The sequence below is a fragment of the Buceros rhinoceros genome, unplaced genomic scaffold (genome assembly GCF_000710305.1).
Source record: "Buceros rhinoceros silvestris isolate BGI_N320 unplaced genomic scaffold, ASM71030v1 scaffold6484, whole genome shotgun sequence".
Classification (NCBI taxonomy): domain Eukaryota; kingdom Metazoa; phylum Chordata; class Aves; order Bucerotiformes; family Bucerotidae; genus Buceros; species Buceros rhinoceros.
Genome location: NW_010409991.1, coordinates 68,851 through 91,322, shown reverse-complemented (window position 1 = coordinate 91,322; position 22,472 = coordinate 68,851). Strand labels below are relative to the sequence as shown.

The window sequence follows — 22,472 nt, the reverse complement described above, 5'->3', positions numbered from 1 at the left end:
TTGCTCTGAAGTAGTTTGGGCTGTAATACATATGTAAAATATGCTACGAGTAATGGTATGTGAGTTTTATTCTAAACTGCGGTGGAAAGTGGTTGTTATTTTTTTATTAGTAGTAATGAATATTTTATTAGTAGTAATTGCGCTGTCACTTTGAAATAGAATGACAAACACAGGTTATCTGAATTCATGTGTATAAAACTCTCTGTTTCTATGAACACCAGCATAGTTTCAGTGTCTTACACTGTCAACACTTGGATAGTTCTCTAAGCGTTCTGCATAGACAAGAGGAAGGGTCTGTTTCTGCCGTGTTCTTGCACACTTCCATAACCATGGATAACTTTGTTCCTATGCCACAAATATGTATCAAATGAATTAAAAAAAAATTTGTGGCTTATTTTACAGAATCTGAGCTATAGTGTTCAGTTTGATGCCTGGCAATAGTTTATATGATTGACCAAAGTATTGTTCTTGTAGTATTACTTAGAAAATTTACAAATAATTTAGAGTATTTAGCAATGTTTTTAAAGTGGTTTTTTTTTTTCAGCTGCTTGGTAACTTCTTTAAGTTCTTTAAGTTTTTGCAGTATAAAACCATGATAATAGTATTTACGTTTTTTATTAGTACCACGTCAGGTTTGATTTCATAGTTAAGCTGTCTTATACTACCCGATGCACCATTGCTGCATACAGAAGTGCTACCAAGATTACAACAGAAATACAAACACAACTGTGAATAAAAATGTATGTTAGCTTTAGGTTTTGTAAAAGCTTTCTTATGAGAAAACCAAATTTTAGAAGATTGGCTAAAATAGTGAGGTCATTTTAAAGGGTCCACTGACATGTAAGTACCTTTAAAGTTGTTATCCATTTCCATTCTTCTTAGGTAACCAAATCAAGTCAGGTGAGTATGTAATTTTATAACTCTTGATTCTCAGACAGATGAGATATTTGCTTGCTGCTAACAATGAGAAAATGAAGCTTGGGTGTTCATTTTGAATTATCTTAAACCTACGCTATCTTCCCTACTGACAGTATAACAAACACTCGTAGGTTATGTAGGTTGAAAACTAAATGTCAATGTTAGATGTATGTCCATGTGTGCAGAATCTTGACAGCTGGCTGCTGATTAAAATGCTGCTGGAAAACTTCAGGGAAGCGTTATGTTTGAAGAATAACTTTTTCTTCTGCAGGGAAATACCTGCACTGGAACTCCCAGCAGTAATTTGCAACCTGCCTTGACTGTAGAATTCCCGCTTCCCATCAAACTCTGGTCGTTTCTGCTGTTGGAAGCATCAGGATGTTGAATGACAGAGGGTAGGAGCTGGGAGCGTGAACGCTCCCCATAAGCAAGAAGTTTTTTTACCTAGCAGAAGGAATAGTGGTGGACTACTAAGGAAGGAAATAATGTTGGAAAGAGATGGGAATCCCTCTTAGAGAAGGTGTTGGGACCAGGAGGTATATGGGATCAGGTTTTGAATCAAATTGATTATTAGTATATGAGCATGAAACCTGTTCCCTTTCTACAGCTGCACATCATCTGCTTACAAATTCAGGAGGGCAGGGTACGGATGTGAGGGTAAATGAAATTTGGTTGGTTCATCTTCTTTCGCCCTTACAGCAAGCAAAAAAAACAAAAAAAGGGAAATTAAGGCAGACATAGGAGGGATGTTTTGATAGATGAGAACTTTTAACAGCATGTTAAAAATGATGAAAAAAAAGAAGGAAATTATTTTCAGCCTGAGCAAACTTCAAAAAAATCAAACAAACGCTTAGTATCCAACAGAAAACTCTAACCAGTTAGTTTCATGTGTTTAATATCAGATTCTTTCTAGTTGCTCACAGGGACCTGCAGTGCAACGGGGGTTCTATATCACACATAAATGAGCAAGTTATATAAGTACAGTTACTGTTCTGCAGAGTTACAAAGCTCCTGTGGGTGATTGTTTGGGTGCCGTGGTGAACATATGTGGATTTCTTGTTTTCTAAGTGCAGGTTTAATTAAGAGCTGTGTGTGTTTTCCTCTTTTGAGTCTGAGCATGGAATAGTGAGCATCCCAAGTGTGGAGCATTCGTTCTTCCAAACTATTTCAGGCTATTTGTAGAATCACAGCTTTGAAAAGTGGAGGGAAAAGGAGGGAAACTGCTGGGGGAATAGAAGGACAAAGCTCTTTTATCCACCACTCAATACAGTATACCTATGGGAGCAGAATGCGTGTTTACCTACGATGCTCTGCCAACTCGATTCAACCTTTACATGCAGGGTTTGCATCTAATAGGATTAGGATGTCTTTAAGACTATTTACTTAGCTTTAAAATAAGGCTGACATTTATACTCAACTCTGTGAAATGTGCAATTTCCTTTAAAAATTAAGACTGTATTCAACTTACAATACATTCGTGCTGACATTTTGAAAGTCATGTGCTGTAGGCCTTCACACCACTTTGAATATCATTAATGTGCTCTGTAAGCGTGGGCTGAAGCTGTGTAATGGGGAAAAACTGTAATATATCCAGAACAATGTGATCGTGTATAAGAAAAACATTTTTCTCTTCTTGATACTTACACTGAAGAAAATCTCTCTCAAAAGAACAAAAGCGACTTTTTTAATGATAGGTAATTTACCTGAAAAATAATTTAAATACTACACAATGCTTGGATGAAAGCATGTTTATCCAAACCAGAGTACTTTTCTCTATAAATTTTGTTTGTGTTTTGTTAAGTGAATGTTAATGATGTGACACAAAGACATTTTGAGAAAAATGAAGTAGAGACCATCGGCCTACTTTATGTCTGTGCTTGGCTGATGTAATGTAGCTCATTTTGAAATTTCTGAGCTTGGGACCAACATCAGGTGGTGACCCGTAGAAAACTATCAGGTCATAAAATAGCGGCTCATCTTACATGTAGCTGTGGATCATATGGGTGGAATAATGTACTTGAACTCTTGAAATGACATGACAATTAAGTTCCTGAAGCAAAGAAAACAGTATTTGATAAAGATACTCAAAGCTGTGGATCACAATTTTTTCTGTTGCAGGACCTTGACCATTACTGCACATTATGATTAGCAAAACAATGTGAAGTATTTGTACAGCAGTTTATATGTTCTATTTGGTTGAAATTACTGATTCTCCTCACACCATTATATTGTATGAAATAAGTGATGTTCTGGTTTTACAAATAGAAAAACTGCAATAAACTCGTCTGTGGACATGAAAAAGGCAGTTTGCAGATCTGAGGTTCGAGCCTTAGTATCTTTTCTCTTGCACTTACGTATGAAACAGTGCTGCTTTTAAAATGTTAGTTGACAGTTGGGCAAACTTTTGATGTATGTGTATGTTCTTTGGTCCATATGATGTCAGTAGTGGTAATTTGTAATGTTTCACTGGCCATCCAAATTTGAATATTTGAAAAGTCTGTATTGTCTTTGGAGTAAGGGTTTGTTTTTTACCATGCTCAGGATTTTGTGCACTCACAATCCAGAGGAAAAAAAAAAGTTGCATTCTTTCTAAGACCAAATCAGCAGGTCGTAAACTTGATGCTTAAACACCATCAATAACATACCAAGATGCTGATGTTTGTTTTGATGTAGATCGTGTTAAAGTCAAGCTTTAAAGTCAGGCCTCTGTTCAGCATCTGCATTAGAAAAATCACCGTTCACTGACTAACTTTCTGCTGACAGTGGTTGTCAACAGTAGGTCCCTCTGGACCACTTCCAACTGATGCTGAAAATGATGTGTTTACTCCTGATGTAATTGGGACCAATCAATTTTCAAGCCCATTACTGGAAAGGATGACTGCATCAATCTGTAATGGTCCAGAAATGTGTTTGTCTCTTCTACATGAGCTGGGAAACAGTTGTCAATACCGTTTGAGTGGGGATCAGAAAAGCTGTTGCCAATGATGATTGTCACCAGCTAGTCATTTTGTTTGTGTTGATGAACCCCAAAGTGCAGATGAGAGAATAGGGGGCAGAGACATAGCTGACAGGCCCTTAGTTAGTGGACTTGCAGCTCTTAGAAAATACTAAGCAGAAACGAACAGTGAGAGACACATTCTCTTGCAGATAGGTGTGGCCAGCTCCTTGCTGACATTTCTGTGTGCATCTCAAGAGGGCAAAATGTGTTCATAGCTGCTAGTGCATATTTTTATGATTTATTACCTATAGTGTGGAATAGTTTTGGAATTGGAATAGTGGGGAAGACAAATGATTGCAGGAAGGGTCTGAATCCTTTAAACTTTGGTGTGCTTGGGTCACCATGTAGCAGAAGTTTCCATTTATTGATTGATGACTTGAGATGTTTTGAGCATTGTTAGAAATCTGTTTACTTTTCAGCATTGCAGTTCATTCCAATGCACTGGCACTATCATGAAAGGTGAAGCATCTTCAGGACCCTAAGCTGGAATAAATAGACCAGCATGTTTATCCTCAGTGGACCTTATACCTTCTTAAAAGAGCTGGAGGTTTGGCCCTATTAAAATGAGTCTACTAATTATGAGCAAGCCCTGAATATTTTCCATGCTTCGCAAAATCCAGGGTATGTAATCACATTTGGTATCAGAGACGAGAAATGTTTTTTGTTCAGATAATCATTATTTTTAAAAAATATTCAACAATGTAACCACTTTTTATTTATTGTAATTTCAAATTGAGGTAGAAACCCACTTAGTATTTGTAATGTAACTTCAAAACTAGATGGTACAATTTTTTTCCCTTTTTGTCCTTGCTTCCTGCTTGTTTGCATTTCCCACTGGTCTGCTGTAATGCTTCATTTAGGTCTTTAACTGCTGCTCTTGAGTTGTCAGTATCTCAGTTACTTTTTCCTATGCTAAGGCCAGTTTGAGTAAATGTTTTGTAGACCTGTAGTCCTCATAAAAAGGACCAATTCTTGAGCATCTTGAGGTGATGTTTTTCATAGAGCATGAGCAACCCTTTGAAGATTGAGTAAGGACATTGTGTAATAACCTGGAGGTTCCAGTTAGGGTTTGGTCCCGTTGGTAAGGGGCTGAACCAATTCAGGAGAAAAGATGGCCCCTTCCCTGGGCACTTCAGCTGTTTTCTTTCTTTTGTGCTTGACCAGACTTTTTCTCTTCTCCCCTCTTGTAGGCTTCTCCACTTTCCATCTTCTCAGTGCCTCTGCGTGCATGCACAAGGCTGGTTGCTTTGCCCCGTCTTTAGCTGTTCTCTTCTCTCAGAATAGCTCTGGTTTTACTGTTCTAACATAAAAAAAAAAAAAAAGAAGAATCACTAGATGGAACGGAATAGCAGCTGTGTAATAGAGGCCAGCACACTGTCCCAGTGGGAAAGGGTCAGCATCCAGGGATTGAGGTTATTCAGGAAATGGGAAACATATTTTTTTCTTTCTTTGGTCTAGCTCTGACAAACTACTGTTCTGCTGCATAACATTTTTATTCTCACCGGAGTATGACAAGCTGCAGAATGGGGCAAATATATATTGCAGACATTTGTAAAATACTAGATGACTTTCCCTCTGACATAAGTAATAGGTATACTGGTATAGGTGCAGGAAAAATAATAATTCACTCAGGGAAAGCTATAGCAATTGGCCTTGCATCTAATATAATTGGAAATGATAAAATATAAAGGACTGTCTCTGTCTTATTCTGTCCACCTCCCCACCCCCCAATTAACCACAATCCATTATTTCAAGTCCTATATGATCGTGTCATTTGGGAGCAATAAGTGATCGCATTTCCTCAACTTTATCACCACTGTTCTTGATTCTCTGTTGTTAAATTCACTTCATTTCTAATTTCTATTTTGAGCACATATGCTGGCCTTTAATTTGCAATTTACATGGATGATAGGGTGCTACTCAGAAACCTGTTTCTGCTGCCTTTGTGGTTTTCACCTCACCTCATGTGGTCATTAGGATGAACAGCATATAATTAATTAAATTCATGTAAAGCCCTGAATTGCAAATGCTCATCTGTACATCTAGTTTCTTAAAAAAATAGAGGAAATCTAAACTTAACCAAAACAAAACTTTCCCTGGTTTAAACGAGCTGTAAGAATCAGTTTCTATTTGCTTGGTAGGTGATACTTTGGGCTGTATTCATCCAACCTGTTTGTTTATTTATTTTATCAGGTATTACACTTGTGCATCACTCATTGTAGGTTAAAAATTATAAGATCTATTTGTGAGCAAGCAGCTAACAGTGAAGCCTATTTAGCTTGCCTGAAGCCATATGGATGCAAAATTACTTTTCTGTTGCCTGTAAAATATTTGCTAAAAAGTAAGATATTTTCCTTTTCTTTTGGCAATAACATTTCTACAGATTATATTTGTCATTGAGTGCTGTGGTTTATGAGTTTGTTGCATTGTACCCAGAGTGAAACTTTACATTGGATAATAGGAACTAGATGAGGAGGTTATAAGTGAAACTTCAAGCTGCAGGGTTTCTTGATTGTGAAATACTATCTTGAGAGGTTGATTAACTTTGTTAAGGAGCAGAAGAAAATCTAAAAGGCTGTCCAGTAAAGCAGGAATTGTTCTTTTACTTTCCATTTCCTGTACACTTTATTTTATGTTCCCTAACTTTTGCCTGAAACTTCAATTTGTCTGACACTTTTGAATACCAGAGATGATTTTCTTAATCATTCAGAATAATTCAGTAAGACAGCTCTTGGAAATTGGCTTAGCTGACACGTGCTGCAGCAAGGGAGAGGAAAAAGTCTACAGACCCTGAAGAGGGAGAAGAATGATAACTTGTGGTCTCGGAGCTCTGTAATGTCCCTGAGGTCTATGCTGTTCCTGTGATTGCCTTGCTAAATGGAAAATGTTTGGACTCTCTTACCTGTGGTTTAGCCTTCTGGCCAAAGTTTTCTGAACCCATTCATTACAGTAGTGGCTTTTGCACAAACAGAAAGAGTCATTCTTGTACTCCACATGCTGGAACACTCAACCTTCTTGTTCCCATGATTGTGTAAAGGAGCAGATAAGTGGAATTGCAAGGAATGGGGAATGCTGAGGTGGAGTTGTGTCATTGAATTACATACCAGCTACATGGCTGCCTGTTACTGAGAAAGACATTCACTGTGGTTGAATTACAGTTTCTGTTCAGTGTAGCTGCAATCTGCTGGGCTGTGAAGCTCAGTGTCATAGGGCAATTTGTTTATATTGAAAAAGAGTACAGCATAGAAAAAAAATGCTGACTCTTAGAAGACTTCTGAAATTTAATGATAAAACCTAATATTTGGGTCTTTGCAGTGTTTTCATTTTCTACTATGCTTTTAAGCAAAACCATTTTTCATTTTAATATTGTATTTTATGTTTCTGAATTTCTTCCTTATCCTGTTAAACCTGTATGTGGGTCTTACTAAATAATCCCTGCCAAGCAGAACTGTGTTGGAATAAATTAGGCAGAGTTCTGTTGAATTTGATGGCTGAATTGATAGGTCAAAGATTATTCATAAACTTCAGATGTTTTTGTTTGTTTATTTTAAACAAAACTGTTTTTGGTTTGACAGGTATCCTACAGGAAGGACATGCAAGATACTCATAGATACACTGAAGTGCTGAACAGGCCAGACATAAAGATAGCAACTGAGATAACAAAGATAATAAGTGAAGTATGTTCTCCTCTTACTCTGTTTGCATTTTTTAGACCTGTTGTTTTATTAGCTCCAATTTCAGTTAGATTGTTTAGAATGCTGCTGAAATTCTCAAATGTCATGAGCAGAAAAACTGCAACCCCAAATCTGATATGCAGGTTTGGTTATAAAAAACCCAACACCCCCCAACACTCCCCTGCCCCCTGCCCCCCAACACCTTGCCTGGTATGTTACGAAGTTGGGGGTTTCTTCTATTTTGATGATGACAATATAACCTTTGCAATTATTGCTTGCTGATCTAAAGACAACATTAAGCTTACTAAAGTTGGTTTTGTTTAAGCTTTGCTCATGATAACCATTCTCAAAATACGTCATATGCTTGTATGCTACACTGCACTTAAGAGATATACCAAGCCTTTATTCAGCTAAGTAAAAGAGAAGCTCGTATGTCAGGACTCCCCTTCCTCCTCCTCCCATCTCGGCTGGCAGAGACAGGAAAATACATTTCCCTGCTGTCCTGAGAGCTGTGCAAGCATGCCGCTTCTTGCATGGGGGCTCTCCTCCTTGAAATCCCCTCTCAAATTCTTTGCCTTCCCACCATGACATCTGCTAACTGATATAGGTCAAGGAGTAGTTTGAGAGGCAGCCATGTAAAATGCAGCTCAATATCTTGTTGTAGACAAGTCGAACAATATATATATTAAAAGACCTGAGCCAAGATTTTAAGTAACTGTTAATAGTGAGAGTGACTAGGCACCTACGAAGAGACCATTTTAAGAGACCTCATTCACCTTTTGAATATTCAGGATTTGGTGAAAACTAAGAACTTTTACTAAAGTAGAATGTGCAAATTTACTAGTTGCTGCTTGAGCCCCTTTTGAGTTAGAGTGGCTTTGGGACTTTTTATTTCTCTCAGTCTTTTGTTATGACATGTCCTTGCTAATTCACAGTGCCTGAGTAATGCAAGAAGCCTATTTTAGGCAATGGGTAATTTAGGTTGTGATATTGCAAAGCCCCTATTGTCGATTCATCTGTGCTGTTTCCTAATGCATTGTGGAAAAAAATTGCAGCAATTTGCATGAGAAGCAGTTCAGCTGGAAAGATCATGTAACATCAACCTTGTGGGACTAATTCCGCTCTGTTACACCAATGCAACCTCTCTGACATCCAGCAGTGGTAACACTGAGAGTGGAATCTGACCTTACGTTTCAAAAAAGCTGCCCTTCAGCCTAGTTTTATTTCAAGGCTGTTTTCAGTTGGTACAAACAATCTTGTAGAAACTGCGGACCCTGTCGCAAGAAACGCTGAGCCACTATAAACTCATTTTGCCTTCATTGGGAGAGCAATATCTCTCATGCTTAAGCTATGTGTTTGGTTAAAGTTGAATTTTGTGAATGCTGTGCATTTTGTTATAAAATAAATAAATATTACATTGTCAAGGAGCTGAAGCCTGAGAAAGGCTTTTTTTGGATCTGATTAGAATGGTAGCATCAATGCAGATTGCTAAATGAGATTATTTTTTTCTACTAGCTTTAATGCTTACGTTTCTCTTGATAAAACCAAACAATTTAATAGTGACTCATATTAATTTTTTTTTAAGGCTGAGTACAAGAAAGGAAGGGGAGAGATGAATAAGGAGCCTGCTGTACTTGGAAGACCAGATTTTGAACATGCTAAAGGAGTTTCAAAACTCTTAAGTCAAGTAAGAATCTCTGTCATTTTACAATGACTGCATTCAGATATCCTGTTCCTATTAATGCAAAAAAAATTTAGATTTTTAGATTATTATCTCTAATTGCATGAAGATTATGTTCTCAAACTTTTTATATAGTATTGCAATGACTGGTAAATTCATGATTCTTAGGAAACAGATTATACATTTTTATGCAAAAATACAATGAACTTTGATTGTTACAGCTTTCTTATGTGGAGATGGTGTATATTTATACAGATTATCTAGGATTTCTAAATATTAACTGTTTGTAATTTAGATTTCGCTACTCATTCAGTTTGAGTGGAACCTTACCCTGTGATTAATTCCACTGAAGTAACCGGGGTCTTTTGTGTAACTGCTTTCTAATGTGAGTAATGGGATCTGAATTTGGCCTGACATGTAAACTACCCTCCTTCCTGAAACTCAACCTTTTATGTACTACTTTCTGTTATATATTAACCTCAACCCCCCAAAAATAAACAAAACAAAAGATGAAAAATAGAAGGATTACTTTAGTCCATAACGAAAAAGAAAGCTGAAAACAAAAATATTCCCTCTTTTCCTCTTACGGGTCTCCTACTCTATGACTCTACTACATTGTCAGAAGGGTTTTTTGACTGCTGGCCTTTTTTTTTTTTCTCTTCTTTTTTTCTTTTTTTTTCCCTTTTATTTTTCTTTTTTTCGGGGTTATTTCCTTAATGGTGCCTTGAATAATCTTCACTAGTAATCCTGACAGACTACACTTAGAGCTTTTATAAAGCCAGGAACAAATTCTGCCTTCTTGTAGGAGGAGAATAATGCTCTTTGACTGGAGAAGGCTGTGTCAGCCAGAACTGAAAAAAAAAAAAAAAAAGCCAAAACCCAAGAGCAGTAGTGTATACACTAAGGCAGTCTGAAAATCAGCAGTATTTGTGCAGCAAATAGTTGTGATTTGGCTAGACAGTAATTGTCTTCCCTAGAACTATGACAAAGTGAGGATAATGTGTCATAGAGAATGAGCTGCAAAACAGTGCAGTGTCTTATTTGCAAGAGGTGGATCTCCTGTTGCTGTCACCAAACATTGTCCTTAGATAGCTGTTGTTTCACACTGGCCCATCATTAACTTTGAAGCAATCATACTGCACGAAGGGAAAAAGAAGGAAGTACATGGGTTATTATTGCTTTGTTAATGATATGCTCAGAATAAAAATCAGTTTGTGTTTTCCAAATAGGTTTCTTTCTTCCGTTTTGTAATGTATCATGCTCATTCGTCTGCTGATGGACAGATCTGCTAAGAGATTCTTTTGTGTTTAGCGTCATGCAGGCTTTGAAGTCAACCTGTTCTTTCTAGGAAGAGCCAATGCAATGCTGCCTAGACCTGGGTGTCACTTACAGGAAAGGGAGCTGTCTCTCATTTAGGAAACACATTCAGTGATTTTTAAAAGGGTTCGTATCTAAATGTAGTGCGTGTTATCCTTTATTTTTACTCAATGGCTGTCTACACTTGGCTTTCCTTGCAGCCTGTTTCAGAATCTATTGGACTTGCAGCTGCCTATTGTCACAAATGGGACCCAAGCGGATCCCCTTCCAATAGCCCTCTCCATCTCACTAAGCCTGGTACCCTTGAGGTTGTGGCCAACAATCGCAACACTAAAAAGATACCAGCTGGATCACAAGGTCCTGTGGGCTGTTGCTGAGCCAGCTGCATCATAGGCTTCATCAATGCACTTTTTATCTTATTTTTTATTAGATGTGCTTTTCCTTTTGGACAATGTGTGCTTCATCTGCAAAAGCTTTACAATAGAGTCTCTTCACTGCCAGGGACTGGGATGGCAGCAGTTCCAGTTGAGATGCTTCTGCAGAAGAGAATATTTGATGTGCAATTTTAACTTCTTTAGAGAGTCGAAATGGTGCAGGAAGTGTGTCAGGAACAGATGAGTTAAGAAAATGTAGCTTGCTTACAGTTTACTTACAAAGAAATAAACTGAATTTGTAAAGAAATAAACTGTGTCCAGCGGGTCTGGATCCAAGTTTTTGGGATCCTTCCTTCTCTTTTCCTCTCCTCAGTCTGTACTGTTATGGCTGCTCGGAGTGTATATGATGGGCCACGTACTTTCAGCAAGGGAGGCAGCCTGGTGCTCTGCTGCCAGCTATCTGCGTGCAGCAGCATGGAGACTGTAAACACCAGGCTGCTTTCAGCAATGGGGAGGTGCGCTCAGCAGTTCCCCACCTCCGCTGAAGGGAAGGCAGTGGCTGTGGGTTTTCTAGTGGTTTTATGTATTATTTGAATCATTATAACACTTAGACACACTGATCATAAATCAAGAGCACAGAAAAATGAATATGACCCCTGTGTTCAAAGAGCAGGTGAGGTGGGGCAGGATGAGGAATGCACCTGTGCTGTGGGAGAGGAAGAGCCCTAAATGTGGGTCAGTCATATCAGTCTTCTTCATGAAAGGATCACGAAGCAGTGTTGTAACAATTACAAGATTTAGAAAATAGTGAAGTTAATGATCTCTTTATTGTCTCCAAAATTTCTGGCTTTAGGGTTTCCATTTGTTTCTCAGCAAATGGGAACATTACAAACTTTTTGCACTGAAGCTGATGATATCCTTTAGTAGCATGAATCTATAAGCTGCAACATGCAGTGCAATACTAGTTATTTGACCCTCACAGTAAATTTGCAAAGTTGACAATTCTGATGGATGTAATGCGAAGAGAAGATGATAACATGTTTTAATGTGGTGCATATGGGTAGGTAATTTAGGGAGTATAGAGAACAAGAGCAAGAGGAGGTCAGGCAGTGTGAGTGTAACAAAGGGAGAAAGCAATCAAGGCAAGCAGGAAGGCAAACAGAATGAAGAAAATAGTGTTAATGTTTGACTGGCACTCAAGACTCTACAAAAATCAGGGTACCCTCTCTCTCTTTTTTCTGTAATTAATTTATTTATTTTTATTCAACAAAGATTTTGACAACAGCAGCAGCAAAAACAATAGCTCCCAGAACTAGTATATTTACCCACAGCACATGGTAACCTCTTTCTGATGATTTTAAACCAAAACACAGAATCTGTGTTAGCTCTTGTGAAAACATGAAGCTTGTCAATTTGCTGAATGCACCTTGTATAATTTAGGGGGTTTTTTTGGTATTTTCTACAAAAATAAGCTCTCATTTATGCCTTTGTCATCTAATGCATTTTATTAGCTTTTTCAAAGAGCTGCTGTTATGAAGTATTCTTATGTTCAATAATTGGTTTTATGATGAATACTTTTGGATATTTGTATTTTATGCTGGATCTGGTGCTTATTGTTTCAGAGGTAAAATTGTTAGAGGTAGAATCTTTTTCAAAACACACCTTCTCAGATTATCAGTGACAACTCAAAGATCCTAAGATTTTCTAAGTCTTTCATCGTTTTAAACTCTGCTGGTGCTTTTAGCAACCCATATTTTAATTTGGCTCTTTGTTTATACTACATTTCCTTCAGTATCTATGTGCTCTGATGGGTTTTTATTTTTTTAAAAATGTATTTTTGTATGGTCATGAGGAAATGCTTTAGCTGCGAGTGTCTGCTTCATCCTAGGCTCCCAGTGGTTGAATGATTCAATTTTTGTAGTTTCTTTGTAAATCTGAACAGTGGGTGATGTCATCCACTTCTGAAACTGAACACTCCCTGTGTGAACAGCTTTGAACTACAGATTTGATTTAGGAATGTCGCTGCAAAGCTTCAAAAGACATGCTCTGTCCAGCTGCAGTTCTGACTTTTATAGGTTTTGTGCAAGGCTGATGAGAAGTTTGTTTATTCAGGCCTTATTTAATACCAGTTTGGTTTTTCAGGGATGTTATTTTGTTAAAAGCCTGCAAAGTCTGTTCTTTCTTCAGCAGCAATTAGAGAGCAGCCTCCACACATTTCTTTCAAATTAGCCCCCACTACATACTCTCTAAAAAAAATAAACAAACTTAAGACTTTAATTAAGATGGTAAATAAGTAGCCATCGTTTTAAACCCTTATTGAAGTAAAGCTTTTGGTTAATGATGGAATTTGTAGATAAGCTTCTACCAACCACTGCAGTTTCTACTCCCACTTTTGTTTGCTCTTCCACCATGGTACAGCATTGCTAAAACCTCCCCCCTTCAGATGTTTTAAAAATCACTGACGAAGTATTTTTCTTTCTTCTCCTTAATCAGAACACTCTCAACAGGCATACTTTTCCTCTTTAAAATGCATTCATAACTTTTCTCCTGTTCAACGGAAGGATAAATACTGTGTGTGTAACTTCACAGTGACTCATCTGTGGGCTTGCTCTTCTCTCTTCTCCCACCCCACACTTACAAAAGGGAGAAAGAAACAGGAAAGTACCCATAAAAGAGAAAGTGAGTGTGTGTGTAGCTTCCAATGAGCTGAATTCCCTATGCCAAGTCAGAATTAAATTACTGCTGGAGGTGCTCTGGAGATACTGTCAGGGTCATCTGGTATTATGCAGCCTCCATTTTGCCCCAGAGTGACTTGTGGAGTTGGGAAGGAGAGCAAAGGCAACAAGCAGAGCAGCCAGAGAGGCAGCAGGGCTTAGTGGTACCGAGACTTCCCTCACTGCAACAGGAACATTTACAGTCAGATTGGTGGGTGGTCTCCCTAAATTTGTGACCCTCCTGCACATCAGCATCAGGGCACACAGCCCTGGGAAGACTGGGTTCACTGGCTCCGCCTCTTTCCTTCAGTAGCAATGATGTGATTTGAAGTGACACTAATGAGTATTTATTAATGGAATCTCTAGATTGAAATGTATTGCTAAAAAATGGCATGAAATGGCTGCAGCTGGAAGATGGCAAGCCAGTTGTGAGGAGAGGTCCATTTGGCGCTGATGCTTTCACACTTAACAAGAATATCAAGGGCCACATTGTGCGTTTGGTCTGTGTGCAGCATTTGTGGCCATTTGTCGGCTGGGTAGAAGACAGCCAGCAGTAGCTGGATATTTAAAGTCCTGTGCAGGATGTCATTGTGATGTGAGCTGATGCCCAAGGAGTCACAATTTTGCTCACCATGCTGACTTGACCTCTGGTTTTAGAGGCGTTTTGAATTGCATATTCCAGCACTGCTTGGTTTTTATTAGAATGCACGTTTTGGTTACACCTTTTAGAAGAGAAAAGCCGTATGATGTATTCCTCCACTGCTCTTGCAGAATTGGATTTGCCTTTGACAAAGGCAGTGTTTTTGTATTCAGATATATGCTCTAGCACTTGATCCAAAGCCAAGGCAAATATTCAACAATATGAACCACATGAGTCTACCAGAAGACAATATATATTCTTTTCTAGAGTTAGTGTGAAAGATTATGAAGTTCATCAAGTGTTCAGATAAAGTTTCTCTTTAAAAGTAATAACGTTTTAGAATTTCCTTCCTTTGAAAAATTAGTGTAAGTGCTGGAATCATAGTGTAGTTCTTGAACATATGTGGTTAGTTTCTGTTTGGGTGGCTTTGTTTTGGTTTCTTGTTATCCTGATTAATGAAATACTGGACATTGTGGCTAAACATAATGAGGCTGTATAAGCTAAACCACGTTGAGAGTTTTTTAAGACAAGGAAGAACTAAAAAGGAAGAAGAAATTCTTCCCACAACTAAAGCTGAGAAAAAAAATTTTTTTGAAAGAGATTGAGGTGGTTTAACCACTTTATCAGACATTCATGTGGGAATAGAGAAAAAAGGACTAAGGAAAAAGCCGCATATTTATTTAATGCAGAGCGTGGTAAATTATAATGGATGTTGCATAGGCTCAGATATCAGGTGTCTGACTAGCATTCATGAGGGCAGCATAGTTCAGGCTGAATTCTATTCTCCTCCATTATGCCCAGCTGTTGGAAAGGAGCAAGGCATGTGTGCGAAGCCTCCAGATGTTTGATGATCATGCACAACAAGGAGAGCAAAGGAGGGAGATTTACTCTTTGTTCAGTATAATATTTTCAGCTCTTCAGCATGTTTTATGGAATTTTTGTGAGTTATTTACTTCTAGTGCCATTGCATTAATACATTTACGTATTGCTCATTTCCTCTGACATGTGTTGTCATTCCCCCTTTTGCTTTTGAACAAGAAGAAAAGAAAGTGAAAGGGATGGCAGACAGTTGTTTGATTATGCTTTCTAAACTGCAACGATTGTCTCCAAGAAGGGTCTGTACTACAGAGACTCCTCAGGGTCTTGTGGGAAATTTCTGGCAGAATTAAAGGTAGACCTGGGGGCTCTGTTGATAGCCCAGCACAGTGCAAGTAACACATGGACCTGGTGGTGGGAAGATGGCTGAGTGGGAAGTTTGATTCTGACTTTCCACTTTCAAGTGGCTGAAAGATTTGCAAGTGATTTATTTTACAAGTTTTACAATTTATTAATCTTATAAATTGTTTTTTCATTAAAAACATGTTTTTGATTTTAATTACGAATTGAATGTTTCTCACCAAATAGATTATTATTGCTAGTCGAACAGTTCTGGTTTGTTTGATTACTCACTGAGTCATATGGGTTTGTTTCCATTTCCTTTTTATAAATCATTCTGTATCAGTAATCACACAAGACAATCTTTTTTTTTTTTTTTTTTTTGGTGCATATCTTGGTTTGAGCTAGAACAGAACTCTGTTTCCAGCTCAGTCTCTTTTTTTTTTTTTTTTTTTTTTTTTAAAGATTCAGATACATAAAAGTTACTTTGAAACCAGCACAGGAGAGTCATAGGTGTGGCTAAACTGAGCTTCTGTAAACATCTTCATTGTTTAAAGATTTATAGATAAAGCAATTGCCTTTAACAATCTCCTTTGTAGGCTGAATTCTCCATGCCTTCTTTAAGGACTATGTGTTAATATTAGATATTTTTGTTCTGGTGGAAGGTGAAATACAAAGAACAGTTCAGTAAGGAAATGAAGAGCCATCGGTACAATCCTCTTGACAGTGCTTCCTTCAAGCAAGCACAGATCGCATCCACCTTGGCAAGTGATGTAAGTGAATTTGTTGTGTATTTTACATGCATCTATGTCCTGAAAAATATAACATTTGTTCTTAAGCTGAGTTTCTTCTTCTGTCTTACGAATTACTCTGAGCAGCAGTCTCTGCTATACAGTGTGTCTCTGTATCAGGTACAGCATGTTATCCATTTTTTCCTCCGCTTCTGACAAAGCCCTTCTCCAAGGGCCTGCAGAAATTTTCATGCCCTTTTTAGATGAGATTCATCTCGCTTGACTTTGTGTGTCAGAACGAATGACTGCTTACTCTGAGCTAATTGCCTTGTACTCAGTGCCTTTTTGTTCAGGAAAGAAATAAACAGGTCTAGAGGGCAATTCTTCTGACCCCTGGTAGATGCCTGTCTTTAGAGGAGCAAAGTGCTGGCATCTCTCCAGTGGTTGTGGAAGAAGGTTGTATGAGCAGCTCAGATTTGAATGTCTGTCTTTTAGACTTCATTCTGGCAGTTGATCTTCTGAATGGTATTACGAAGTACTGCAGTCACTAGATTCAGCCATGGGTGCCTGCTGCTGGAGCCAGAGTGGCGAAAATATCTATATTGAGTGATAAGTGTGTCTAATGCTAAAAATGTGAGCTCTTTGGGGCTGTGATATCAGATAGCCAAGTGCAAGCCTTGATTCTTGTAGCCTGGTGTTCCCGAAGTGTGGAGCACCACCCAGTGGGAGCAGGAGAGGCTGGCTCTGGGAAGGGTCCAAGAATATGTAATGGTTTCCAAAACGTAAATGTTTGGTAAAAAAATGATTGAAATAGTAATTATTATAAGAGATATGCAAATTGAGTATTGTTGATTTGAAATCTGTCTGAATCAGTGAAGAACACGATCTGTATGGAGATGACTAAAGGTATTGGTTTAAAAGATTTGCCATCCCAGATAGGTAATGTGGTTAGTTTTCTTCCTGTAAGGTGGCATCCATCTACCAGAAATATGGAAAATCCTACTATAGACTGACAGGAAGTTATCTTCTACTTCATTAGGTGATTATCTTTTGCCTTAGGTATCTATATTGCTTATCTGTGCTGAATGCAATCTGTATTAAATAAAGTATCCAGCAGCACTTCCCTTTAACTATTTTATGAACAACTTTTTTTTTTTTAATTTGGACAGTTAGTGTAATACCTGAACCAAGAGAGAAAGAACAAGAATCAAGTGTTTAAAATGAGTTAAAACTCAAAGTACTGAGGAGGAAGTTACTCTTGATTTAAGTTTGGGGGTGGGGGTGAAGGGTCAAGAAGAAAAAGAATAATAATTCCTTTCTAGTCTGAAAAGTCATACAAAGTGTGATTTTGTTGTCAGTGTCCTTTCTGAGGAAAAGTTTGAGTAGTTGCCAAATACTTTCTCAGTAGAATGAATCCTTTATTGATTTTTCCTTTTCCTCCAAATAATAGTAAATGACCACCATCTAGTGGCTGGTAGAGATTGTTCAGGCAAATACTTCATGCTTTCTGCTTCTGAACGACCACACTGTAATTTGAAGATGTGAATTATTTTGTTAATCTTTATTTTACATAACCTGAATTCTCTTTCCAGGTGAATTACAAGAAAGATTTAGAAAGCCTGCATGATCCAGCCTCTGATCTACCAAACCTGCTATATTTAAACCATGCTTTAAATATCAGCAAAACGCATAGTGATGTAAGTTGCCCTTATATGAATGATCTGAAAAATATATGTAGTTACAAATGTAGTATGCATAGTCACTGTACAATACATGAATTTTGTTACTGGCTTCGTGGTCTCATATGCAGCAGACTGTAGTTTAGTAACCATAGTAGGTAGGGGATGTAGTGAAGAAAAAAGGTTTTTTAGGGAGAAATGGCAGTTATTAGGACATCTGATATATTGGGTAAAAATCACACAGATTTCTGGTACTTGAGCATTTCTTCTCATATGTCTGAAACTTTGTCTGTTTTTTCCTTTGTTGATCTGAGGTACTTCACTCCTTGCAAATCTTTTTTTGCCTAAGATCTGACTTACTGCTTTCATCTGTAAGTCTTAATGCTAGTTTAATATTTGGACTTCTGCCACAAACAACCTCTCCTGCTAAATTCCCTTAAAGCTTCTCTGTCTATACTTTCTTTTTCTCCTGAATGTCTGAGGCTTCCTACACTGGATCAGGTAATAGGCACGTACTCCATTCTGCCGTGTAATGGTATGTGTCCTTTGATGGGGCGGTGGTCTAACATAGCATAGCGATGGGGGTTGAAATGGTGAAGGAGAGGTAGGAAACACCTGTTTTCTGTGCAATGCTGAAGCTTCTCTCCTGCTTGAAGAGCACCTGTGCTACACATGTAGTGCTTGTAGGCTGTTTAGGTGCATTTGTTGCCTTTACTCCAGAAACCACAGAAGGGCCACAGAAGAAAGATGTGAGTGGGTGGTGTTGGGAAGGAAGATTGCTCACGGTTGGCAGGAGGCGCACACTTCACACGCAAGGTGTTAGCCCTAATGGCTAGAGGCACGCTGGGTCATCTTCTGAGTCAGTGCTTGCTTATGACTGAAATAATCTAAATAATCCAGCCTTCCTATCTGTGTTTAATATTTATGTTGCTCTTTGGTGAATCGAAGCTTGTTTTTTATCTGTCTCCCTCTGATATATGAAGCTGATACTGTTTATCCCCTCTTGTATGGATAATAAATGAGTTGATAGGTTTAACTTCCTGCATTCTTCATGCGTATTTTGGCCTAACACTAGTTTCCTTCAGGTGTAAGGTAAGATTGGCATTCTTTTTGCCGATTAAATGAACACCCTCAGAATGAACTTAATCAATTAGTCATCTATAATGAGACAGAAACCTGGACTTCCCCTTAAGGCACCTTGCTTCTTGCAAAATTTATTTCTTTCTATTGTCCAGGAAAGGTTGATTTGTATTGTCTATGCCCTCTTCTGAGGACTTCATAAAAACTAAGTCTCTGATTTTTGCATTGTCCAGATGCTGGTGGATATTTTCCCTTGTTGTGAGCAGAATAAGAATGCTTTGCCAATCCCTAAGGTCTCCACTAGCTATTTGTCTTCTATAGGCATCCCATTTTCAAAATCCTCAGATTTGATCTCTGCATTCAGTTATTTTAACATGGCTTACTCTCTAGCCTTTCTCCATTCTTTTCCAATACCACCTTTGTGGTGTTCTTGTCTCGCCACAGCTCATACCAAGTCTTTCTTGAAGTTTGCTTCCATAAGATTGTATGAAACAATCTTTCTGGCTGGGCTGTTAACTGATTTCCAGAGACTGATCTGTGGTTGTTCTTTTTCCTTTTGAAACACAGAGCTCCTTGCCAATTGCTCAGTTTTGCCATTTCAAGTACACCTGGAACGTTATGCTTCTCTTCATCTTTTGCATAACATAGCTACACCCACTCTGGTGTGACGCATTGGAACCTCTATGGTTCCAACTAATGTGGTTGATTGAATTGGTTTGCTGATTGACCTAGAGTGTAGAAGTGTGTGCAACTTTATGAAACACACATACTATAGTACCAATGCAAAGCTGTTATATGAGTGAGCTTCCATGGTAATAAATTCCAGCAGTTAAAAGGAAAGCTTGATGGGCATGCTTGGACACAAATAGACTAACTTTGGCAGGTTGAACTCATCCTATTTTCAACATTTTGAGGAGGAAGTGAGTTCATGAGGTGGAACTTTCCCCTCATACATGTAATGTATGTGTATACATGTAATTCTCTTTGGCATGAACTATGAAGACCTAAATTTTAGAACTTTTATATATGTATAACAGCTAGTTTATTGTATTGCACACTATACATCTATTTCTGTGGTAGAGATTTTGAGATGCTAATGAACAACAGGATAAAAGTAAAAGGAACTTAGATATATTTCATTTTGTGGAACAGGGTGAATAAATAGGACTTCATTGACTGAGTCTTGTGCCTGTAGTTTGGTGTAGCAAAAGGTTATGCAATTTACCTGATCTGATTTTATAGAATTTTTTTAAAAATATTGTTCCAATTGTTGAGGAATGGAGTGAAAGTATGAAGTCAGTGTCTGTAGATGGAGATAATTTTCCTTTGTTTCTGGTACAGAAGTGATTTTGTTGTGTTATGTTTATAATTATTTCCACTAGGAGGCAAACCCAGACCATCATATGTGTTCTTTTGCACTTCAAATGTAAATAATGTTTATTTGCTAAGGAAAATAAACATTTGACTTTTGGATGAGCAGGACAAGCATTTTGCCTAGGAATTTGAAAAGGTTATTTTTTGTCATATCCCTTTTTTTTTTTAATTTCAAGACAATATTTTAAATTCAGATTTAGCTGTAACACTCCTTACTTGGGAGGCCTAAAATATAGTTTCTGTTATGTTGTTTCTCCCGTAGTTATTTTAAATGGTATTTAAATTGCAGAACCTTCTGGATTTTGTTTGTGAAAACATCTTGGATATTTTTTGTTTCAGTATGAATATAAGAAATTATTTAAGCAAAGTAAGGGCTTCTATCATTTTACTCTGGATGCAGCTGAACAAATCCATCACAAAGAAAACGCAGTGCTTCAAAGTCAGGTATACACAATCATAAATACATCTTTCAAAGAGAAAAATGCAGCAGGGACAAAAATGCACGACAGATTACAGTGACGTACCAGTGCATATTCAGTCAGAAGCACCCCATGAGGAGAGAGGAGAGTGTTTTCACAGGACATAAACCTAGTGCAGAAGCCTGGAAAAAAGATTCTCAACAATTTTCTTGAATTTAGACATCACTATTTTTGAAGAGACCAATAAATGAAAATGACATTACTCATTCCAACTATAATATTTTGATTTGTAGCTATTTACTTTCCTTGTGGCTTGCGTAGAATATTCCATCGCAGCACACAGTGATTGAGAAAAATAATGTATTTGCTCATCTTAATCAAAACAGTGTGAACAAATGAGTTCTGAAGGCTTCTCCAGGTTTCCAAACAAAGCATATTTGCTTTTGTGAGATAGCATAAAGTTACATGTTGGAGTCTTAATCCTGTGTCCTTCAATTTGTTTTTGCTGCTGGCTTTAAGGTCATGGTCATTAGTAGCTGCGAGGAGAATGTTGGTGCAAGCCCGGATCCTACTGAGGCAGTACTTTTCCTTCAGAGGTACAAACAAAAGTGCATTTCAGAATGGTGCTCCTGAGCCTGAAAAAGAGACCTATGGGGCCTGGCTGTGAAACATATTTTGCTGTTGTTACAGTAAATGTGTTGTTTAATGGAAACATGGGAAGAGATCCTGTTGAAAGGCTGCCAGCTGCTCAGACATAGGTCATTCAGCCAAAATCATTCTATTAGTTTAAGGACTGCGATTGATGCTGCTTACTCATCCTGTCTTCAAAGTTCACCATTTTTAGGTCTGCCGTTTTGAAGGAAGGGAAAAAGTGATTCCAGAAAAAAAATCCTTGTCTAGCTGACCTGTTTCTCCAACAGGTTGAATTTGGAAGGAGTCTTCTAAGTCAAAACGCCTAAGGAGTATGGCTAAAACAGGGTTTGTCTGTCACCGTGGTGAACAGTCGGATCTCTCATTCTCTCAGCTGTCAACAACCTTTATTTTCATTTACCTAGGTCAAGTACAAAGAGAATTATGAAAAGTCTAAAGGCAGATCAATGCTGGAGTTTGTGGATACCCCAATGTATCAAGTTTCAAAGGAGGCTCAAAAGATGCAAAGTGAGGTTAGTAAAAATGTGTGCTTGAACTAGAAAAATTGAGACTGACTTAGAAGCTAACAGACATCTTGCGCTCAGGTTAAGAAAATGGATGAAGCAGGTCATAAAGGTTTTATAAATTGAGGATAAGGTAGAATTAGTACTGAATAGTTCTCTTTGCTATTCTGTAGCTCAGTTCTTCCTTCAAATTTGTTTTTTCTAAAAAGACCATTAGTGCTAACACTAGACAGAGATTGTACGTAGTATCATTTAATTGAGAAGAAGCTCAAGAGGTCATGTAGATCAGAGATTACTTTTTTATGTTTTGTCTTTAATTCCATCTTTAATGAGGGAGGGTTCTCAGATGGCAGCAAGTGAACCCACAAAGCCCAGTGTGACTCCATGCCTTAGCTGAAACGTGCTTCTGCCTATTCAGCCTGGGGACTGTTCTAGGCTTCAGAAAAGCACTGGCTGTTCTATGTCAGGCCATGCTTTTCTAACGTTATATTTAAAACTTGCCATGGTGGAGGTTTTGTGACCTTCCAGGCAATCTAGTCCAATACTTCACCATCCATCCTGAGA

General features: G+C 38.0%; 1 protein-coding gene across 1 annotated transcript in view; it reads left to right on the top strand.

Annotated features, from left to right (window-relative positions):
* NEBL (nebulette) overlaps positions 1–22,472 on the top strand; it is a gene marked incomplete at its 5' end in the record, with an annotated part of 86,294 nt that overhangs the window by 8,596 nt on the left and 55,226 nt on the right. The window contains 6 exons of the mRNA XM_010135432.1: positions 7,492–7,593; positions 9,176–9,277; positions 16,137–16,244; positions 17,795–17,899; positions 20,675–20,779; positions 21,810–21,917. Of these exons, the coding sequence (XP_010133734.1) occupies positions 7,492–7,593; positions 9,176–9,277; positions 16,137–16,244; positions 17,795–17,899; positions 20,675–20,779; positions 21,810–21,917 (630 nt within the window). The remainder of the gene's footprint in view (positions 1–7,491; positions 7,594–9,175; positions 9,278–16,136; positions 16,245–17,794; positions 17,900–20,674; positions 20,780–21,809; positions 21,918–22,472) is intronic.